Here is a 22,324-nt window from a genome sequence, read left to right as displayed (position 1 = left end):
CTGGGAAGGCCCCATAGGGTCCTGCTCAGTTACAGTACCAAAGTGATTGTTAAAATTTACTAGATTTATGAATGGAATTGTAAAATTTGTCAGTTGAAGGAAAAACAAGGTTTGGGGATTTCTAAATTTAATACATTGAGTATTAGTGAACTTCAGAGTAATTTCTGCTCATGAATGCTACCCAGAGGACATAAAAGAGGACTTAAAATGTGATGGTGGACCATGCAGCCTGAATGAAACCAAGACGGGCCAGTAGTAATGGGTTCCATGTGCTAGACGCCTCAGAATAAAGAATTGTCATGGTAGGGGTCATCCAGCAGCCAGAATCATGGGAGTTTCAGTGAGGGAGGCCTAGCATTGGAGATTTAAGAGGTGGGGCAGTTCCTGGCCACAACGATAGGGGTGTGACCAAGGGAATGAGTGGCCTATTGAAGAGAAAGGACTGTCATCGGAGACGAGGCAGTCAACGACCTGATAAGACAGATGCTCCTTTTGGATGAATGGCCAGTTTTGTATAACTCAAAGGGAACACTGCTTACATAACCGTCTATGCGAACAGCGTCTTTGGCATTGTGCGGTGCACAATCTGCATAACCGTATGCGATGGTTCTGCTAAAACCTGACGTCACCAAATACGATGACAGGAGTACCTGTGGGGAGTGAGACAGCAGGTAAAATTCTTGGTAAGCAAAAACAGAGTGAACAATTATGGAGTAGTTACTAATATGCTTGGTAGTGTTCTGAGCACTTACCCAAGAACTCTTGTGAGTTCAGTAGTTTTATTATCATCAGTATCATTTTACAGATAGGAGAAACAAAAGAAATGATAAAATCTGCTCCTGAACACATTTCTTCAAGAGTGCCACGCTCTGCAAATTCAGTTGCAACTAACTCTCCGGGGCGCGCTCCCCGCGCTCTTCCTCTCACCGCTTAGGGCGCCTGCGCGCGGGTACGGGTGACCGCCGGCTGCTCCCGCCGCAGCCGCCGCCGCCGCCCGCCCGGCGTAGCGGGGTCACGTGCTGGCACGGGGCGGAGCCCGCGCGGGGACGCCTGCGCGCCGCGGGCTGACCAAGCCGAGCTTACCCCTCGGAGCCGGCGCTGGATCCCGCGGCCGCTGCCTCGTCTTCTGTCGGCTCCGCCGCCAGCCGGGGCTCGGGCCCGGGCCCGGGCCCCCGGGACATGGCCGTCCGGAGTGCGCAGGATGATGGTCCCACCTCCAGCCGCTGGGACGGCGGCGCGGGGAAGGCAGGTACGGAAGCCGGCCGGGGCGCCGGGAAGCGGCCTGCGAGGACGGCCTGAGGGACAGGGGCGGCCTTAGGGTCAGGGGACAGCTGCCGGAGGAGGGGGCCGGGGGACCCGGGACGACCGCGCGGGGTGCGAGAGAGGAAAAGGCTGAAGACCCGGGTCACTTCTGAAGTGGAAGAGATCCTGGAATTGGGGGTCAGCGGATGCTGAGGGGACCGGAGGAACCCCGGCTGCATACCCGCGCCCCCAGTGGGAAGGACGGGGCGGGCGGGGGCCCCGCGTCCCACCTTGTCGCATCTGGAGAGGAGAATTGGGTCTCCCTGAGAACGGAGGCCAAGCCTCGCCCCCGACCGAGACTGTCCGGCCACGTCCGCAGGCTCCGGGGGCCGCCTCCCTAGTAGTGGTCAGGCCGGTTTCCCAAACTTCATTCATCGGTCGCAGTCTGGAGTGACGCGGTGTCCGTGGACCACATATTTCTTTTAATTACCTCGAAATTCACCCTTTAAAGTGTACAGTTCAGTGGTTCTTAGTACATTTTTACAAGGTGGGGCAACCATCACACTGTCTTAATTCCAGAGCATTTCTAATGCCAAAAAGAAAGGCCATCATTCCCCAGGCCCCATTCTCCACAGCTCCTGGCAACTACCAATCTACTCTATCTCATCCTGTGCCACCTATTTTAATGTTTAATTGTGTAAAAAACGAGTCTCTCTATTTTTTTATACTGTCTTATACTAATTTCCATGAAATCATGGTTTCGTCGTGCGCTGTTTTCAAATACCTTTTACATACAGTTAATAAATGGAGAAGACTAAGGTAACTTTCCCACTTTTCCATCTTCTGGTGGGTGGTGCCCATAATAGAACCAACCACATATTCAACCCACGTTCTGATGAAGCACCTGGTTATTCACATTTTGTTTCTCTGGGTTCATTTTGTTATTGCCCTTTTCTCCTAGTCTAATGCTGCATGGAAATGGAGCTCATTCCTCGTATTACTCCTCTAGGCCCTTTGGCCTTGTAACCCTTTGCTGATGTTTAGATAACATCTGTCCTCATGGCATAATAGTCATTGCCTCAAGTGGTATGAGTCTTGTGACATGATGTAGTGCAGCTGCGCCTAGGTTGCGAGACTTTACCCTTGTTTCCTTGATTTTGCTTCTTTGGATAAGTGGGAGGAATTTAGAGATGAGAGGAGTTTGTTTTTCTGTTTTTCTTGTTTGTTTTTGTTTTGTTTTTAATCATAGGAGAATTGACAAAGTTACTAATACTATTAACTCTCTTTTGTCGAGGTTACAATTAGATTGGTTTACTGTCTAGAATATTTTTCTCCATTTTGGGGGTAGTCTTTCTTCATATGTGCATGTCTTTATTTTTCAGGTAGTTAATGAATCTCTGATAATTTGGGTACTGTTTGTTGAAACTAATTAGTACTTCCAAAAACAGAGTTTCTTTTATTTTGTTTTTAATAGGATCCTTACTCAGAATAAGGTAAGGTTTTCCTCTCCCACTGTATTTCTCTGGTACAGATATGAAGTTCAGGCATAAATTTTTTTTTCAAGCATAAATTTTTAAGTTAATTTCCAATGTCAACACCAGGAGTTCAAGGGGTGGAGTAGGGGGTGTCTGTCTGGGAGGATCTCTTTCTGACTTGCTCTTTCATGGTTTTGATTAAGGCTAGCTCTGCCTATTTATGTTTAACTTCTGTTTAAAGTCTGTAAAGCTTTCTTGACATGCAAACTTAAACCAAATAATCATTATGGAATTTTATTCTTGCACATAAGATTCATTTATTAAGCATGTAGATCATTTACCTGATCTAAGTCACTGATGTGTATTTTGCTGATATGGAAAAACTTTTAGAGGAAGCATAGCTAGTGCTCATTTTTAGCCATTGCCCTTTCCTGTGTATTAAGTTCCCCAAGCCAGATGCTTTTGAAGATACCTGTTGCTCTAAGGAAGCAGAAATCTCTACCTGAGTTCCGTAGCCAGAGTAGGGAGAGGTTTGAGACAATAACAGACTCAGCCATCTTTATCTGAGTTGTTAAGGACTACTGTTTCAGTGCTCCTTATTTAAATGATCGTTTTAATAGAGAGCAGGCCAAGTAGTACCAATGTCATTCCTTTTTCCTTTGTTGAATGAATTACTTTTCAGGCAGCAGGGATTTATTTATAGCAGCGCCTTATATTTTGCAGCCGGCTCTAGAATAGTCATTTCATTCTGTCGTGGTTACGAAAGCCAAGACCTTTATTATAAAGAAACTTGGAAGATATCAGCTTTGGAATATATAATACATCTCCCTTATAAGTGGAGCAATTAAAAAATTGGAGAAGAAAGGATTCAAGGGGATTTGAAAATGTGGGCTTTTATCGCAAGCCCAAATATCGCATTCTCAAGTCCAGCAATGTGTCCTACCCCAAAATCCATATGTAAAATTTATCTTAAAATAGTTAGACGTTAATTTTAACCTTTTTCCAAGCATCCCAAGAATAGCTCTGACTTTCCTCTTTCTGAGGTGAAGAGGATATGACGTGTACATTAGTTGTGCATTTGAGACTCTGCAGAACCTCTTCTCCCTCATTGTGTAGTCTAGCAGTTGAATTCATCACTATGTAATTTATACATCTCTAGCTCACTTGAGTTTGCTGTTTTCTCCTCCCTTTTTATGTCACAGTCAAAGCCTGTATGTACGCTAGGTGCAATGAAATATTTGTCTGTGGGTGTGGCACACGTAGGAGTGCCTTCTTCATCTGCCACTAACATTTAATTGCTGGAATATGGGATTGAGAAAGGCGATATTGGGGTCTGAACAGACAGCCACTAAAACCCACAATTGAGCAGCATTCTACTCTGGGAATCACCAATAGCTTTAGAAAAAGGTCAAAGTGCCTACAAATCTATGTAGAGTTTTCTGGTGTGGATATTCTTAACAGTAATATGGGGAAAATAATGCCATTTACTATAGGCCAATTTTTCCAGAGGAACAATAGCTAAGCTAAATTATTTGTTCTGTTCCGCTCGTATGTGTTGAGTTCCCACAGAGCATCAGAATCAAGGTGATAGCAGTAAATTTTGAAATGCAGGATTTAAGTAGAATCCAAACAGAGTTTTTAGAGAAATAAGTATTGGAGCTGTGGTTTGGGTTCAGAATTAGTTAAAATTTTGGCATATTATTTACCAAAACCTACTGGAAATCCAGCTGATTGCAAACAGTTTTATTTCCTCCAAGATATAAACAGTGATTTTCCTTTTCCCCCAGATTGCTGAATAGCTTAAGTGGAAAGAGGGGTAGGGTGGATATATGTCTTGAAAAATTGAGGAAAATTTTCCATACTCTTAGAAAATAGGTTAACAAGGTTTCTAAATGTCAGCTGCCTCGGTAAGTATTTAGTATTACCATTTAAGTGTTCTTAATTTATGATGTGTAGGAAGTACAAGAGCACTCCAAGTTAAAAAAATTTTTTAATATCTGATTTTTTTCTTTGTTGGAAATTAATTCAATTCCTGCACATATTTTGTCTCAGCCTATGTTGTTATATAAAGTCTTTTCTGTTTTCTGTGTCTCAGTGATCCCTCTTTGGGAACATAGAGGCTTCTCTTCCAAAGGATGGCCCTTTGACCCAAAGTAAAATCCCTCCCTGTCTTCCCCTTCAGTGGAGGATAAATCCAGTCCAGACTCTCCTATTAGCTGCATTCACTGCAGTCCTTCCAGCCTCTCTTCCTTTACCTAACACTTCAGCCTCTTGGAATTTTTCTGTTTTCAGGGCATGATGTTTCTTTCATGTGACAAGGTCTTTGCACATACTCTCTGGAATGCTCTCCCTTCAGCACACTCTTCCATGTGCAAACTTTTCTTTAAGGAGGTACCACAACATATTCTTGGTGAAGCCTTTCCTGATTGCCTCAGAAGTAGTTATTCTTTCCTCTGGGTTTTCATGATTCCTCATGGTTCTGTTATATCATGTGTAATAATTATGTTGCTCCCTACTGTGAGCCTCTCAAGGGCTGGGAGAGAGTCATATTCATGTTTTTATCCCAGTATGGTGCTTACTACAAGTAGTTGCTCATTAAATGATCGACTGATAAATGAATGGATAGATCAATGGACAAATGGATGGATGGTAAGACACGCCCAAGCCAAGAACTTGAAGCACTTTGTAAATAAACATTTGACTAGTTAGGTGCTGTGCTGACAGGAAATTGAGACTTGATTTTTCATGATTTCTAGGTAGAGTAACCATTTAATTTAGCATCCAACCTGGGACATTTTTGAGAGTGTGGATGGGAAGAAGAGTTTGCTATGAACAGTTATGCCAGGACTATAGGTGTAAACCAGAAATCTCTCAGACAAACTGGAACAGATGGTCCCCTACTAGGCCACCAAGGAAAATAACAGTCTAGCCAGGAGAACAGGTTTGCCGGGGTGAAAAAGCACCTGGTCCTGTCTGCACCTCCAGTTGCATGTTAACTCCAAACCAGTTGGTGCCTCTGTTTATATGGTTTATGTCACAGTTCTCATAGATAGGTAACCAGGGCCATCAGTACCAACTTCCATTTGCGTTAATAATGTGCAGCGTTATCATGGAAAAACAATTTGTAGACTGTTGCCTCAGAATAGAACAGTACTGAGGAGAGCTGCTTAGTGTCTGTTCTAAAACAGACATCTACCTTCTGATGTTAGTCCCTTCTAAAGCCTAACCTACTTCCACTGTTATTCCTCTCTAAAGCCTAACCTACCTTCCAGTGTTATCTTCCACTTTACATTAACTCCAGTGCCCTGCACCTAGTATATGCTACATAAATACTTATTCTTTTTATTTTTAAAATTATTTATTTATTTATTTTGGCTGCTCTGGGTCTTAGTTACAGCACACGGGATCTTCATTGCTGCATGCGGGATCTTTAGTTGAGGCATGCGGGCTCTTTTAGTTGTATCATGCGGGCTTCTTAGTTGTGGCATGAGGACTCTTAGTTGCAGCATGCGTGCAGGATCTAGTTCCCCGACCAGGGATTGAACCCCATCCCCCTGCATTGGGAGCATGGAGCATGGAGCCTTACCCACTGGACCACCAGGGAAGTCCCCATAAATATTTTTTTATGAGTTCATTTACTGTTAAATGAAAGGGCCTGTGTTTCTGTCTCCACGCCTTTCTTCTGCTCTCCTCCCAGCCTCTCAGAATCCTCCCCTTTCTTTTTCAATTGCACTCTTCAGTAACGCATTCTCACATTAGCCTGACCCATAGCTGTCTGAACTCTTGGTGTCTGCACATACCTTTTTTGGGCAATTATAGTGTACTGCTTTGTGACATCTCTTTGGTGTTGTCTAGTTTAACTTTTCTTGTGTTTGCTGTTCCTAAAATCAGCCATTCTGGTGAAAACTCTGACAGCCTATTATTACCCCATTATTTTAGATAGAAAAATTATAATATGATGTACATTAACCACAAACTCTCAACCAGTCTCCTAAAAAACTAATTTAAACACAGCAAAATGCCTGTGTATACATAAGAGACTACCACATAAGGATATAAGATCCTTAAAACAGTACTTCCTGATCATCAGTAATTAATATGGTTCTTGAGAAACCGTTGCTTTGTATGCAGTGTCATGCCTCTCTTACCACTAGCCACACTGGAGACCCAAGTACACCCTTTGACATTCTACTTTTGAAAATATCTCCATGTGATTCTGATGTTCTACCAGTTGTATTAGTGTGTAACTGGAGACTTTTTCCACGTGTGGTTTTGTTTAAAAAAGTAATATTGAGGACTTCCCTGGTAGCACAGTGGTTAAGAATTCCCCTGCCAATGCAGGGGACATGGGTTCGAGCCCTGGTCTGGGAAGATCCCGCATGCTGTGGAGCAACTAAGCCCGTATGCCACAACTACTGAGCCCATGTGCCACAACTACTGAAGCCCACGCGCCAGAGCCCATTCTCTGCAACAAGAGAAGCCACTGCAATGAGAAGCCCACACACCGCAACGAAGAGTAGCCCCCGTTCTCCACAACTAGAGAAAACCTGTGGGCAGCAACGAAGATCCAACGCAGCCAAAAATAAATAAGTAAATTTATTTTAAAAAGAGAGAGAGGGCTTCCCTGGTGGCGCAGTGGTTGAGAGTCTGCCTGCTGATGCAGGGGACACGGGTTCGTGCCCTGGTCCGGGAAGATCCCACATGCCGCGGAGCGGCTGGGCCCCATGAGCCATGGCCGCTGAGCCTGCATGTCCGGAGCCTGTGCTCTGCAATGGGAGAGGCCACAAGAGTGAGAGGTCCACGTACCCACCCCCCAAAAAAAAAAAAAAAAAAAAAGAGAGAGAGAGAGAGAGATGTATGCTCTGTAAAGTTTAGCATTAAGAAAGCACCGTCATTCTATTAGGAAAAACTGTTAGATATATCTGAATGTACTGAGCATTTATTATAATTGTATGTCCTTTTTTGTTACTTATATGGCATATCTCCTTAGTGTTTTGCACACTATGTGCTAGTGAAATATCAGTAGATTGACTTCAAATATACCTACCTTACCTCAAACCAAGCAAGGAGATTGAGCCCTGAAGAGAAAATATACAAATGCTGAATATGTGCCTAATGCCCTTTTCCCTTCTGTTTTGCAGACTTTAATGCCAAAAGAAAAAAGAAAGTGGCAGAGATCTACCAGGCTCTGAACAGTGATCCCACTGATGTGGCTGCCCTTAGACGTATGGCTATCAGTGAAGGAGGGCTCCTGACTGATGAGATCAGGCGGAAAGTGTGGCCCAAGCTCCTCAATGTCAACACCAATGATCCACCTCCTATATCAGGTAATTAGGGGTGAGGTGCTGTGAAGGGGAGCTTGTCTAGGAGGCAGGGAAAAAGAATGCCAGGGTCTTTGATTTTTATGCTCATTTCAAACCAAGAGTAGATGAGTAAACACCTAAAGCATTTTAGGATATGCTTGAGCCTACTCTGAAAATAAGACCAAACTGGTAAGTAGAATTTTAATAAAAAATGGAATGAGTTTTTATTAGGTAGGTAGGTAGCTAGCTATTACTGGCTAGTTAGGGGAGTTTATTAAAAATGTATATTCTGGGGCTTCCCTGGTGGCACAGTGGTTGAGAGTCCGCCTGCCGATGCAGGGGACGCGGGTTCGTGCCCTGGTCCAGGAAGATCCCACATGCGGCGGAGCAGCTGGGCCCATGAGCCATGGCCACTGAGCCTGCGCGTCCGGAGCCTGTGCTCTGCAACGGGAGAGGCCACAACAGTGAGAGGCCTGCATACAGCAAAAAAAAAAAAAAAGTATATTCTGGGAATTCCCTGGTGGTCCGGTGGTTAGGACTCCATGCTTTCACTGCCGAGGGCCCGGGTTAGATCCCTGGTCAGAGAACTAAGATCCCACAAGCCACACGGCATGGCCAAGAAACAAACAAAAATGTATATTCCAGTTTACATTCGCTTAGAAGTGGGCTGTAGGAATATGTATTTTAACAAGAATCCCACCTAATTCTGACACACATGGACTGCGTTTTGAGAAACGTGGGGCTATAGGAAGAGGTAATACCTCTACGGTCCTTATAAAAACAAAAAAACCTCCTTAGAATACAGTGCAGAATACAAAAGAAAGTACAGCAAAACAGTGAATCCACTTTGTCATTTATTCACTCCACAAAAATTTATTGCTTTCCTGCTATGTTTGGCAAAAGTCCAGGTGCTGGGGATTCTTTCATTCATTTGGCAAGTACTATTTGTGCTCCTAATGTGTGCCAGGTACTAGAGATGATTAAAACAGCCTCTGCTGATAAAAAGTTCACAGTGTTGTGGTACAGCCGAGTAGATGGTTTTTTTGTTTTATTTTTTAGTATACCTATTTATTTTATGGGTTTTTAAAATTAATTTATTTATTTATGGCTGCGTCGAGTCTTAGTTGCGGCATGCAGGATCTTTTGTTGCAGCGCTGGTTTCTTCTTCATTGCATCACACAGCCTCTGTTTCAGCATGCAGCCTTCTCTCTAGTTGTGGCGTACAGGTTTTCTCATTCTAGTTGTGGTACGTGGGCTCCAGAGGGTGAGGGCTCTGTAGTTTGTGGCACTCAGGCTCCCTAGTTGAGGCACGCGGGCTCGGTAGTTGTAGCGTGTGGGCTTAGTTGCCCCACAGCATGTGGGATCTTAGTTCCCCGACCAGGGATCAAACCCACATCCCCTGCACTGGAAGGCGGATTCTTTAACACTGGACCATCAGGGAAGTCCCTGAGTAGATGTTTTTTTGTTTTGTTTTGTTTTTACGGTATGCGGGCCTCTCACTGTTGTGGTCTCTCCCGTTGTGGAGCACAGGCTCCAGACACGCAGGCTCAGTGGCCATGGCTCACAGGCCCAGCTGCTCCGCAGCATGTGGGATCCTCCCGGACCAGGGCACGAACCCGTGTCCCCTGTATCGGCAGGCGGACTCTCAACCACTGCGCCACCAGGGAAGCCTCCTGAGTAGATGTTTTAAGTTGCCCCTTGTTATTATCTTTGGAACCGGGCTGCCTCAGAGCAGTCATCTTTTTGTTGGAAGGAAAAGGCATTGCTGTATTCACACTCTAAATCCTGAGATGGTATTCCGTCAGATTCCAGATTTCCCATATCTTTATAAGATGAAGTCTGTGTATGCAGAAGTATTGTACAGGCTCCTCTAGTAAGTTTTGATTTCGGTTATGAAGGAAATGTACACTTTTATATATATAACAGCTAGAGACTGCCTCCTTACTTTCAGCTGGGCTTAACAACTGAACACAAGTACTGTCTCCTGTTTGCAGTGTCTTAGTTTTAGAATTGCAGGGTCAAGAGAGGTTAGGTTCTTTTTTATGTGAGTTTATCTTAATACTCCTTTCTGAACACCTCAGTGTTCCCTAGACTTTACAGATGTTAGAGTTTTTCCAGTGGTCTGTGGTTTCCACATTCATGATCTTATTTGATCCTTACAGTAATCTGAGAGGTACACACGGAAGGGAGTAATCCCCATTGTACAGATGTGGGCTTTGAAATTCAGAGCAACTCCCAGTGACACACAGTAGCAGCCTGCATGCAGCTTCTGGCCTGCTGACTTCTCCTCTGCTGCTCTTTGCACCCTGTAGCCTCCTGGATAATCTGTGTTCCCTCCTCTTATGGTCATCATGACTTGCGTGAAACAGCGTGTTTGGAACTAAACCAGGGATTCCTCTCCAAATGTTGTATCTTGAGTCATGTCCGCTTCAAGAAAAGCCCGAGTATGTCTTTCAGGCCTTTTATGTCATGCCAGGATGTTTTGCTCCTGATGTGGCTTCCCAGATGTTCTTGCAATAACATGTTCTTTTTCCTTCAACAGGGAACAACCTACGACAGATGAGCAAGGACTACCAACAAGTGCTCCTGGATGTCAGGCGGTCTTTACGGAGGTTCCCTCCTGGTGAGACGTGCTCTCGGTCTTCCTGGGTGGGGGGTGGCGGGGTGGCTTCTGTCCCAGTTGCACTTACTTTCTTGTGTTGGTGCTTGCTTGTCCCAGGAAGCTTCCATCCCAGCACAGAGCATGACCACACGCAGGACCCTACCTCCTCAGGGACCCATTGTGCTCCCCATCTGCCGCGTCATTCTTTCATTGTCTCAGTCAGTTCAGAACCGCACTGTGAAGGCCGGAGCCTAAAATAATGTGTTTTGGTCTAGAGGTGGTGGATGAGAGAAGAGGGTTTTTCCCCCTTCAGAGCCTTAGAGGAGACTTTATAGGGATTGCTAGAGCCATCAGTCTGGCTTTAAAGAGCCGATTGGTTTGGAAGTGGTCACTATAACAAGAACTATTAATATCTTCATTTATACATAGCGGTATCTTGCATATACGTATATTGGGGCCCTTGGACTGGAAGGAAGGCCAATCACTACATGTTTAAAGAGTCTGTTCCTAAAATTGTCTCCGCATTCCCAGGAATAATGAGAAGAATAACCATTGTCTCCAGTTTCACAATGAAGGAAACTGGCCAGCAAACCTCATCTATTTCTCTTCCTTTGGCAACTCCACCTTAGGTCCATGAAGAGAGGAGAATTGCTAGAGGGAACAAGAGCCTCTAAACCCATTTTCTCACTCTTCTGAACCCATGCTCTGGCATTGGATTTTGTCTGTTAAAGGGCCTCTTTCCTGCTTGCACCCTTGGTTCCTGGAAAGGCTGTTTTCCTATCCTGCTGGTCTTGAGGAGACCACGCAGGACAGATGCATTCCATATTTTTCCCTAGGTAACCTGTTTTTCCTCTGAGCCCTTTATTCCTCTTCCACTTATGTGACATCAGTCTATGATATTATTCTTGTAGGCTGAACTTTCCATGTGGTTTCATATTTTTTTACATTCACGTTCTTCTGAGCTTAGCTGACCTCTTTTATACTGAAAATTCAAATAAGGTTTACTTTTTTTCTCTCACTACTTTCATTACTTTACCTATCCATAGTAGTTGGTTTACTCCATGTTCTTCTTTATCTTTTAGAGTGTGCCTTTTTGAGAAGGGGTAGGTAGAAACGGGCAAGAGATGAGCTTCACTCTCACCTAAAAACATTTGTTCAGTTTAGTCTGGGCTCTTGTATTAGCTGTTTTCTCTCATAAGATCTGTTTTTGACTGGAAAACCTAATGGTGTAGGAAAGCTGTGCTGTGTGCCGTTCTTCTAAAACAGGTCATGAGGCCATTTTTGTACTAAAAGCCAGATGAGCCGAGGAGCCACACTGACCGCTGCCAGAACTAGGTGCGCGCGCCAAAAGGTCTCCCAAGACGGCCTTTTCTGTTTCCAGCTGCGTCTTTGGATCAAGGAAATCAGTACTTCCTGTGATATTTAGTTTGTTTCTGAGGGCAACATGCATCTCTTACATTTTTTGTTTTTATATAATTTCATACCTACAGAAAAGTTGCAAAAGTAGGACAAGGAATTCCCCAGGTGGCTTTTACACAGATTTTCTTATATGTCAAGCTTTTACTATATTTACCTTAGTATTGCTTTCTCTCTCTCCTTTGTGGTACACACATGCAAATTTTTTTCTGAACTATTAAGAATAAATTACACACATGGTGCCCCTTTATCCCTAAATATTTCAGGGTATATTTTTTTAAAACACGGCTCTTATTACATAATCACACTTAAAATCAGTATCACATTGACAGTGTTTACTGCTAATACAGATTTTATTCAGATTTCACCATTTATTCCAATAATGTTCTTTATAGGAAAAGGAGATACAAATTCATGCATTTTCCATTCAGTCTTCGTATCTCTTTAGCTTCCTTTATTCTGGAATAGTTCCTTTGTATTTTATGACAGGCCAGTTATTTTATAAAATCTCCCTCAGTTTCGGTTTATCTGGTGTTTCCTCCTTTTAAGATTCAGGTGATGAACTCTTGATAGGAATTCCACCAAAGTGGTGCTGAGTTTTCCCTGCAGCACATCGGGAGGCACGTGCTGTCCACTAGTCACACTGTTGGCAGCATGACCTGTGGTGACCCGGGTTTTAAGATGGTGTTGGTTGGGTTCCCCCACTGTAAGGTAGCCAGTCTGTGGCTCTTTCCAACATGTCAGGCAGTATCAACAGTGTGTGTATCTTGAACTGTGTTTGCCAAATTGTTGTAATTAATTTTCTTTTATTAAACACTTTCTCTGCTAATCCACTGCTGACCGTCTTCCCAACCTCTGTGTTACTAGGCTGCTTGCCATGTTCAAGTGCATCTCCCCTGCCCTCCCCTCCCCAGGCATGCCAGAAGAACAGAGAGAAGGGCTCCAGGAAGAACTGATCGACATCATCCTCCTCATCTTGGAGCGCAACCCTCAGCTGCACTACTACCAGGGCTACCACGACATCGTGGTCACATTCTTGCTGGTGGTAGGCGAGAAGCTGGCAGCATCCCTGGTAGAAAAACTGTCTACCCATCACCTCAGGTACCAGCACAAAGCAGCATAAGAGGATGGGTGTCACTCCTCAAGTCCCCCTGGGGATAACTCGTCAGCCCCATTTCCTAGTCAGTGTTTTCAGTGGTTTGAACCCCACTCTACCCTACTGCCCCCAACTCTGATCCAGTATTTGGTCTGACCAAAGCTCATTGAATTGTCTCCCTCTCAGGGATTTCATGGATCCAACAATGGACAACACCAAGCATATATTAAACTATCTGATGCCCATCATTGACCAGGTGAATCCAGACCTCCATGACTTCATGCAGAGGTATATATGTGTCTACATTTACGTGTGTACGTACACACACACCCCTCTTCAGCTTTCTCCTAGCCTCTGTTTATTCTTCACAAGTGTAGCTCAGTTGCATCATCACCTCACGTCGATTAGTGTTACGTTCTTCCGAGTTGTCCTTTCCAGTTACCAGCAGTCTGGATAATTCAGTTCTGTGCACAGTCTTGGAACACTGTTTGGGTGCTGTGCTTCTTGGGGGATAGAAGAGAGGTCACAGCCCATGCCCTTGAGGAGCTTACCTCTAGTGGAGGGAGGTGGACAAGGTAAGTACGCCAAGATAGACTTTGAGGTTACTGCTGCAACAGAAGTACAGAGTTCTATAGGATCCAGAGGCGAGAAGGACAAGGCCATCTGTGGGTTGTTTTACTCACCACATACCAAGGAGAAGAAATGCTTCTTTGCAGTTCTCATGATTTTTCTCTTCTGTTTAGTTGGAAATGTGTCCTTGGCCAATGCCTGCCTCTCTTTAAAAAAGAAAAAAAAAAAAAGGCTGTGTTTTAAGGTGTTTCAGTCACCTCATGTTAACTGTAAAATCAATACAGTTGTGTTTTCAAGCCTGAGAATATGTGCCTGTGCCCCCGCAAAGGATGGACTTTCTCAGAAGGAAAATGGTGGTGTAGTTCTCTGAAAACAGCTAATTCTTGTTGCTTTAGTTGACGTTTGTTGGCCATTAGGAGAGCACCCAGGGAGATAAGGCCACCAGGACCCTATTGTGGTATTAGTGTCATGATATTGGGTATATTGTAAGGACTTTCTGTGTTGTGAGGAGAAGATGCTGAATTTGTAGGTGGCTGAATTTTCCAAAAAGCATGTTTCTCAAATGCTTTCTTCACACAGCACTGAGGACAAAGAAGGCCCAGGGAGGGGGAAGGGATGACTCTGCAGGGAACCTAACATCTGGACTTCCTTGCTCCTAGTGCCGAGGTGGGGGACCATCTTTGCGCTCAGCTGGCTCATCACCTGGTTTGGGCACGTCCTGTCTGACTTCAGGCACGTCGTGCGGTTGTACGACTTCTTCCTGGCCTGCCACCCGCTGATGCCCATTTACTTTGCAGCTGTGGTAGGTATAGACCATGAGCCAGCAGCTTGGTGTGCATCCTCAAACCAGCTTGATCATGTTGCCTAAAGGGAAACCTGGTGATTATGGAAAGATGCAAAGACAGCACTTCCCCAGGCTGGCGTCTCTGGACACTGTTCTGTGGAATGTTAATGGGAGAGTCATGGGAGGAAAAAAATGTTCTGTGTGACAGTAAGTTTGGGAAACTGCCAGTTCAACAGAATTGTTAGATTTGTTACTGCTCGATTCTTCTGAACCTTTAAAATGCTCGTGAGCATTGTGAATTATCAGGGTTTCTGTTGACAACTCCTGGAGCTCGTACAACCCCAACTCCGGGTTTAAGAAAAGCAGAAGTGTGGCGTTATGATAGAAAGTTGAGATGGCTTTTAGTCGGGGTTGAGGGGCCCCAGTTATCAGAGGGGCCTGAACCATCGACGTGAGGGTGGGCACTCACAGCACTCTTCATTGTCCTTTAAAGAGAGCAAGACCATTCTTTCTGCTGTTTTGAACCATTTCTTCTGTGCTGGAGCTAGGAATCTCCAGTAATCCTTCTTCTTTCCTTCCTCCTAAAAGAACCTCCTTCATTTAATTGGTCAGCCTTTCACGTCATGGGGCGGAAGTTTGCCTCAGCAGGAAGGGTTTGCCCAGTGGGGAAAGTGCTCAGATGTGTACATCATTATTTCCTAGATGAATACAAGAATTTGCTCAACCTTTGGGGTGAGCCCTGTTCGGTACCAATTGAAATTCACCTCTAAGGAGAATGAAATGAAGTGGCCAAGGCCCTGTATGTTCTGGTCTCTGATGCAAGGCCTTGTTCCCCACAGATCGTGTTGTATCGAGAGCAGGAAGTCCTGGATTGTGACTGCGACATGGCCTCAGTCCACCACCTGCTGTCCCAGATCCCTCAGGACCTGCCCTATGAGACGCTGATCAGTAGAGCAGGAGACCTCTTTGTCCAGTTCCCCCCGTCCGAACTTGCTCGGGAGGCAGCTGCCCAACAGCAAGCTGAGAAGTGAGTGGGGCCACGGCACCGGCTGAACAGGGGTGTTCGTTAGTGAGCAGAAATGATGGAAGACGGTGTCTGGTGGGGACGGGGCTGGGAGTGGTGTTTCCAGAGACCTATGCCTATGCTAGTGGAATCCCCACTTGAGACTTCATGTGTCTTTATAAGAAGAGTTTTCTGAGCAGTGGGTGTCTCTGCCCTCAGCCTATTTAATCTAGTTTTTTCCCTCCTTCTCTCATCCCATTCCCTTCTGTCTCCTTCTCCTCTGCAGAACGGCAGCCTCTACCTTCAAAGACTTTGAGCTGGCATCAGCCCAGCAGAGGCCTGACATGGTACTGCGGCAGCGGTTTCGGGGACTTCTGCGGCCTGAGGAGCGAACAAAAGATGTCCTGACCAAACCAAGGACCAACCGCTTTGTGAAGCTGGCAGTGATGGGACTGACGGTGGCACTTGGAGCAGCCGCTCTGGCTGTGGTGAAAAGTGCCCTGGAGTGGGCCCCAAAGTTTCAGCTGCAGCTGTTTCCCTAAATGCCTGAGAAGACACTTCCTCTTACATGACATCAAGGTCTCACCCTTCCATGGACAGATTGGTAGGGGGTGGAATTTCCTTTATTAAAAGGGTTTCTGTCAAGGGTTTTTCTATTTCTGCACCCTTTCCCCCGTCCGTGGATTGCCTTTGCCTCAGAGGCCAGTAGCAGAGCCTGCGTGACGCTGGGCACTCGGGTCCTGAGCACAGAACTCTTTCTGCCTCACAGTGGGCTTCTGAGTGGGCTCTCTGCTGCCTCCTCTTGTGTTGAGGGAAGTGGGTTTCTGCAGCTCCCGGCTGCCTTTGGAACCCGCCGGGCCTGGTCACTGGGGAGCATCTTGGCTGCTCGTAGTAAACTGGACCACTGAATGCCCTCCTGGCAGCTCCTCCCGTTCTGACTGCTTCAGCCGGACAAAGAAGGACGGGGCTGCTGCTAAAGAAGTCAGACCTTGGAATGAAGGCGAGGGGCAGAGAAGGCCCGCCTGGGGGCAAGATTGGCCCCCTTTTAAGAACAGCTCCATTAGCTGGTCGGAAATCTAAGAGACACATGTGAACTAGGTTACTAGGTAAATCCTACCTATTTTCAGGCTAGAAATCACTTGGGCATTTCCAGTCAAACAGGAAGGAATGTTACGTTTTAGGGCGCAGACATAGGCTGGTTTTTGCCTGCCTTTTTTTTTTTTTCTCCTTATTCTCTTCACAAGCCACATGACAATGCATATAAAAGACACTTTTACTACTATTTTTAGAATTACATACACCCAACATGTAAAGTACCTGCACTTTTAAAGTAATAGTTCCTTCATGGAAAAAAAAAATCGTTCTCGTCAGAAGGATGAGCTTCTAAAACTCTGAAGTTTCCTTTCTACTCAATTATTTAACATTTCACCTTAGTCAGAGTTGCTATTTGTAAACAGCCCCACACTTTCATAGTGCCCTCTTCTTCTCCAGCTTCCCTTCCTTCCCTCCTGTTTTCCTCCAGTCACCCTTCTACTCCCAAATAGGCATCCACTCACAACCTTGGCTTTGTTTTTTGGGTTTAACTTATCTCCTCAACTGCTGGTCTCTCCTTCCTGGTAGGAAATGTCACTGGGAACTCGTCCGCACCCAGAAGGGGACAAACTGCATCCTGAAGCGTGTGGTGGGAGCCTGGGACAGCCAGCTCGAGGCTTCCTAAGGACTCTCCAGGTCTTAAGAAGAAGATGGATATTCACTTCCTCTGGTACAGCTTTTCCTATAAGTGAAGCCAGGTTTGTTTTAGATTAACTGTGGCTTGAAAAAAAGTGCCTTTTGCTGCTCTGAAGAACTGGGGTGTATAGTATGAAGCAGCCACGTATTTTTATTTTCCTGGTCTGTTGCAGGCACTGTTCTCTCTTGGCAGGTGTTTTCTTAAAGTAAACATGCCAGAAGCACTCCACCCCACCACACCCAGACCTCCACGTCCTCCCCATATGCCCACGGTGTGCAGAGTGGTTAGGAGAGGCATCTGTCCACACTGAGTTACACTAAGCACTTTACAACCAAAAAAAGCTCAAAGTGGCAGGTCATTCTCCATAGCAGGAGTCCCACCTGGGGTTAGCATGATGTGGATGGATTAGTCTAGAAAGTGGTAGATTTATCAAGACAAAGGAAATTCTTCCAGGATCCAGATGACGTGACAGAAGTTCCCAGTCTTCTCCCGCAACAAATTTGTCCTCTTGTCATCTTTCCAAATGGGCAGCATCGGCCCCTCCTGCCACAGGCCCTTGGGCCTGTCTGTAAATACTGAAGGAATTGATGGGGAAGAGGAAGGGAGGTGCATGTGATCAGGGTCCCAAGGCCATGGCTTTTTGGATCCCAGGAAGCAGGTGGCATTGACTTTTGTTGTGGCCTAGGAAGGAGGAAGTTCATTTGTTTTATAGCTTTTCTGATGTCAGGATTACCCCTGCCAATGAGAAGAAAGCATTATCTTTTTACCTTCAAGTGGTTTACTATTCTGTAAGGAATATGTGTAAATATTTTGTACAGAGCCCTGTATGAAATAAACAGCCATATGTGGCTACTAATCGCTTCTGTCATTCTTTCCTTGTTGGAGTGGCTTTAGCTTTAGACATCTGGCCTTGATGCTCCCTCCCTTCCACCCCTGACCTGGAGATGTGCTGTATCTGTGGACTCCTGGTTGGCCTTGACTTGCCCGGAGAGCTTGGACAGTACCTGCAGTCCTGTTTTTCCCGAGGCAAGAACCCACGTTGCCTGGGTCCACTGTTTCCTTGGCCCAGAGGGGAGACGTGAGGGGGCTGAAGGCTGAGCAGGCATCAGTCGGCTCCCCGACTGTGTCCCACCACCGTAGGCCAGCTGCCCATGCTGTCGTTTGATTTGACTTGTGGAGGACACAGGGCTGGCCAGGACACCGCCCCGCCTCTGGGACCTCACCAGAGAACTGCATTGAAGGAGCAGTTTGTTTTCAGTGGCAGTTTCATAGTTGATTGAATGTAAAGAGAATTTTGATAAATAGAAAACTGAAGGAAGGGTATGTGTGGTGAAATAAATATTTGGGTTTTGTCCCCACTTCCCCTGAAACCCTTAGAATTTTCTGAGTGATAGGAGTGTCTTTTGTTGTTCATAATGATTTCCTTTTGATCCCACCTGAGTTTATGCTAATGAAGTGAGTTAAGGTGGGACCCCTGGATGGCACAGGTCACCGGAAAGACCAAGTGATTAGAGCGTGAGAACTTTGAGCCCCACCACTGACCTCCTGGGAGGGGAGGGGAGGCTGGACATTGAGCACTGCAAAAACTCTTGATTCAGAGATCGGGAGAGCTGCTGGGTTGGCGCACACATCAAGGTGCTGGGAGGGTGGCATGGCTTGGGAACATTGCACCCTCTTCCTCCCCGTTCCTTGCCCTATTCATCTCTTTTATTTGGCTGTTCCTGAGTTGTGTCCTTTATAATAAATCAGTACATGTAAGTAAAGTGTTTTCTTGAGTTCTGTGAGTACTTCTAGCAAATTATTGAAACTGAGAGGGTTTTGTAGAAACCACTGAACTTGTAGTTGGCCAGGCAGAAGTGTGAGTAGTCTGGGCACCCCATTTGCAGCTGGATCTGAAGTGGGACAGTCTTGTGGGACTGAGCCCTTTAACTTGTGGCATCAGATGCTAATTCCAGGTAGTTAGTGTCAGAACTGAATTGAATTGTTGGACACTCAGTTGGTGTTGGAAATCAGAGAAGTGGCGTCAGAAAATACTGCACAACACGCAAGGCTGAGGGGAAATTAGTGTAAAAATAATAGCTGAAGGGCTTCCCTGGTGGCGCAGTGGTTGGGGGTCCGCCTGCCGATGCAGGGGACATGGGTTCGTGCCCCGGTCTGGGAGGATCCCTTGTACTGTGGAGTGGCTGGGCCCGTGAGCCATGGCCGCTGAGCCTGCGCGTCCGGAGCCTGTGCTCCGCAACGGGAGAGGCCACAACAGTGAGAGGCCCGCGTACCGCAAAAAAAAAAAAAAAAAAAAGCTGAATAATAAGTGTGGGTGTTTTGTAGAAAGATGGAGTGGGCAATGGCAATGGAAGGGTACGTGGGGCTCAGGCCAGGGAGAGCTTTGAGCTCTGTGGAAGGGAGTTGGGACTCTGTAGGCAATTTGGGGGATGAGGATGGGCCAAGACCAAAACTGGGTTTGGAGAGAGTTCCTGGTGACATGATGGCAAGTGTGTTCCTTCCTGGTTATGTGAGCTTCTTCCAGTCACTACATCTCTAGAGCTCACTGTCAATGACAGTAAAATAGGGATGGTCCCATCCCACATGGACGCTTTAATGAACTGATGTTTGTGAAAATGCTTCACAAACTGAAGTTGTGCAAGTGTTTTGATTCCATTTCAGTGAACATTAATGGATCAATAAATGCCTTAAGCCAGCCCTGCACTTGGGCCCGGGGAGCTCATCCCTGGATTAAGTGGTGACTGAAAGGAAGAATAGGCCAGAGGCTTTTGCCAAATCCAACTAAAAGATGATGGGGCCTGAGGCTCAGCCTGGCTTGCTTTCTTCCTTTTGCTGCTGGTGACTCCGTGCTGCCTTTTCCTCACAAAGGCCCTTTACTTGCTAGTTGTCTTTTCTGCAGATTTACATTTGGTTGGAATTTGCCAAGCAGCTATTTTTCTTTTTTTTTTGGCGGTACACGGGCCTCTCACTGCTGTGGCCTCTCCCGTTGCGGAGCACAGGCCCCGGACGCGCAAGCTCAGCGGCCATGGCTCACGGGCCCAGCCGCTCCGCGGCATGTGGGATCCCCCAGGACCGGGGCACAGACCCGTGTCCCCTGCATCGGCAGGCGGACTCCCAACCACTGCGCCACCAGGGAAGCCCTGCCAAGCAGCTTTTGTGAGCTGGCAAGGCTGTGGGCTTGCCTCCAGCTTCCTGCTTTTTAAGTGAGTGGCTTTCACAGCAGCCCCGGACACTAGAAGACACATGTTACTCTGGCACGGACTGTGGGGCCCATCCACCACTTCCTGCCCACATTAGCAGCTGCTCTTTATCTGAGCAATGTGCTTCCCCTTGCCTTCCCCATCCCTGGAGAAAAAGATTGTGTCACACAAGCACACTTGGGACTTCCGGCTGCTTCCTCAGGTAGATGGTCTGAGTCCAGAGCCTGTGGGGTTTGGTTTCAAGTCTGCCCTGGAGAGTTGGTGCTGGGGCCCAGTTTGGGGTGACCCCTTGGGAGGGGGAGGCACCTCCACTTGACCCTGCAGTAGGGAGCACTTGTGAGCCTGCCCGTCTTAGATCCTTCACCCACTGACATGTGAAGTATGGCGCTGAAGGTTAGAACCCCGGGACAGCCCTGCGCCCCTCCATTTGCCCTCCTGACCCATTTGGCTGCAGCAGACATAAACTCGATGCCCGCCTTGGTGTAGATGGAGTGGGTCAAGTGAAAGACACACGCAGCCCATGTGGTCCCCCCCTCTGCCAGCCTCAGTTGATACAGCCATGGGTAAAGAAATGTTTCATTAACACTTCTTAGTACTCATTGGAGAAAGAATGGTGCAAGGGCACAGGAAAGGCCGTGTGAGGAGAGCTGTGGGTGACGAGGACTGTGGTGAACTGGATCACGTGACTCTGGACCTGCCATGTGGAAATGAGAAGCCAGGATTACCAAGCTTCAGACTTTTGCAGGAGAACTTGGTCATCTAGATTTTAATGTAGCATCTCCAATTTAAAAATACCGGCAACCAATTCAAATTTCTAGAACAATACTGTGGCTTGCTGGTTTATACCCATGCACCAAAAGAATGGTCTGCTTTCTTCCCTGTAGGCCCCTAAGGTTCGCCAAGACAGGCCCTGGCAGGAGAGGGAGGAGGGAGGAGCCGGTGAGAGCAAGTGGTCAGCCCTGACCTGGGCCCTGCGCTCTCCTGCGCTCTCCTGCAGCACAGCCCTGGCAGCTCTGCTCAGCCTGCCGTTTCCTCCAGTCAGTGGCTCTGCCTGACTTTCTTGCTCCAGGGGCGGGGGTGCCCCTCATCAGCCAATGCAGAGCAGGAAGGCACTCACGTTCTCTCACCTCTCTGCTCACAGAGCCTGGGGTCAACTCTTTTGAGCCTTGGCACCCAACGACAGGGTGGCAATGCCTTTCCAGGGTCTAGAATAAGCCCTTTCCGCCCCGCCCCAATGACATGCCCCAACTCCTGGAACCTGGAGTCCACACCTTGAGTCGCAAAGACGCCCTCCGCCTGCTGTAATGATGATCCACATCCCGGCTCAGACAGTGTGCTGGCCTTCAAAGTGGGGGGTGGGAGGGGTGTTGGAGGGGTCAGAGAACGAGGTAAAAACAGAATGCATGCCCAGAACCGTGTTTTATTAATCTCTGACCAGCAGAGTGGGCATAGTAAACAGCACTGGACCAATACTGTGCCATCTTGTCTGAGATGTTGAAAATCAGGATCACAAGCTCACCCGCAACTGCAGGTTCACCTCTTCCTGAAATCTCTCTCTTCTCCAACACCGGATGCCCACTGAGAGGTCAGAAGTTTGCAGCAAGAACTTCCTGCCAGCCTGTAGCTGCTGCCTCGGCCCCTCCCTCCCTCCCCCTGAAGCCCACGCTGACCTGCAGACCCCGCCTTGTGGACTCTCAACACTGCAAGCTGCCTGTCCAGGCCAACGTTGACCCAGAGCATCCTGCCCCTCGAGTGGGCGCAGGGGTGCTCAGTCCAGTGCAAGTATCCCAGTGCTCAGCCGCACCTTCGTTCTACACCGACAGGGACCAACACATCAACTTTTGGCTGCAATTCCCAGAGAGCTTGGGATCCTGCCTGTCTCCGTGTAGAGTCACAGCCCATGA

General features: G+C 46.8%; 1 protein-coding gene across 1 annotated transcript; it reads left to right on the top strand.

The window, feature by feature from the left end:
* The first annotated feature begins 1,060 nt into the window (after positions 1 to 1,060).
* Positions 1,061 to 18,072, top strand: TBC1D20 (TBC1 domain family member 20). The gene is made up of 8 exons (XM_032606078.1): positions 1,061 to 1,249; positions 7,859 to 8,044; positions 10,563 to 10,643; positions 12,953 to 13,139; positions 13,321 to 13,448; positions 14,364 to 14,506; positions 15,328 to 15,515; positions 15,778 to 18,072. The coding sequence occupies exons 1-8, from the start codon at positions 1,180 to 1,182 to the stop codon at positions 16,031 to 16,033; spliced, it is 1,239 nt and encodes a 412-aa protein (XP_032461969.1). The 5' UTR covers positions 1,061 to 1,179; the 3' UTR covers positions 16,034 to 18,072.
* The last annotated feature ends 4,252 nt before the right edge of the window (positions 18,073 to 22,324 follow it).

The sequence above is a fragment of the Phocoena sinus genome, chromosome 15, assembly GCF_008692025.1.
Source record: "Phocoena sinus isolate mPhoSin1 chromosome 15, mPhoSin1.pri, whole genome shotgun sequence".
NCBI lineage: Eukaryota > Metazoa > Chordata > Mammalia > Artiodactyla > Phocoenidae > Phocoena > Phocoena sinus.
Note: the sequence above shows the minus strand (reverse complement) of the source record. Positions and strands in the feature narration are given on the sequence as shown.

Bases quoted from the DNA above. Each gene is read 5' to 3' on its own strand.
- TBC1D20 (XM_032606078.1), top strand. From the start codon at position 1,180: ATGGCCGTCCGGAGTGCGCAGGATGATGGTCCCACCTCCAGCCGCTGG. The intron at 1,250-7,858 runs GTACGGAAGCCG...TCTGTTTTGCAG, and splicing joins CGGCGGCGCGGGGAAGGCAG to ACTTTAATGCCAAAAGAAAA. The intron at 13,449-14,363 runs GTACGTACACAC...CCTTGCTCCTAG, and splicing joins ATGTGTCTACATTTACGTGT to TGCCGAGGTGGGGGACCATC.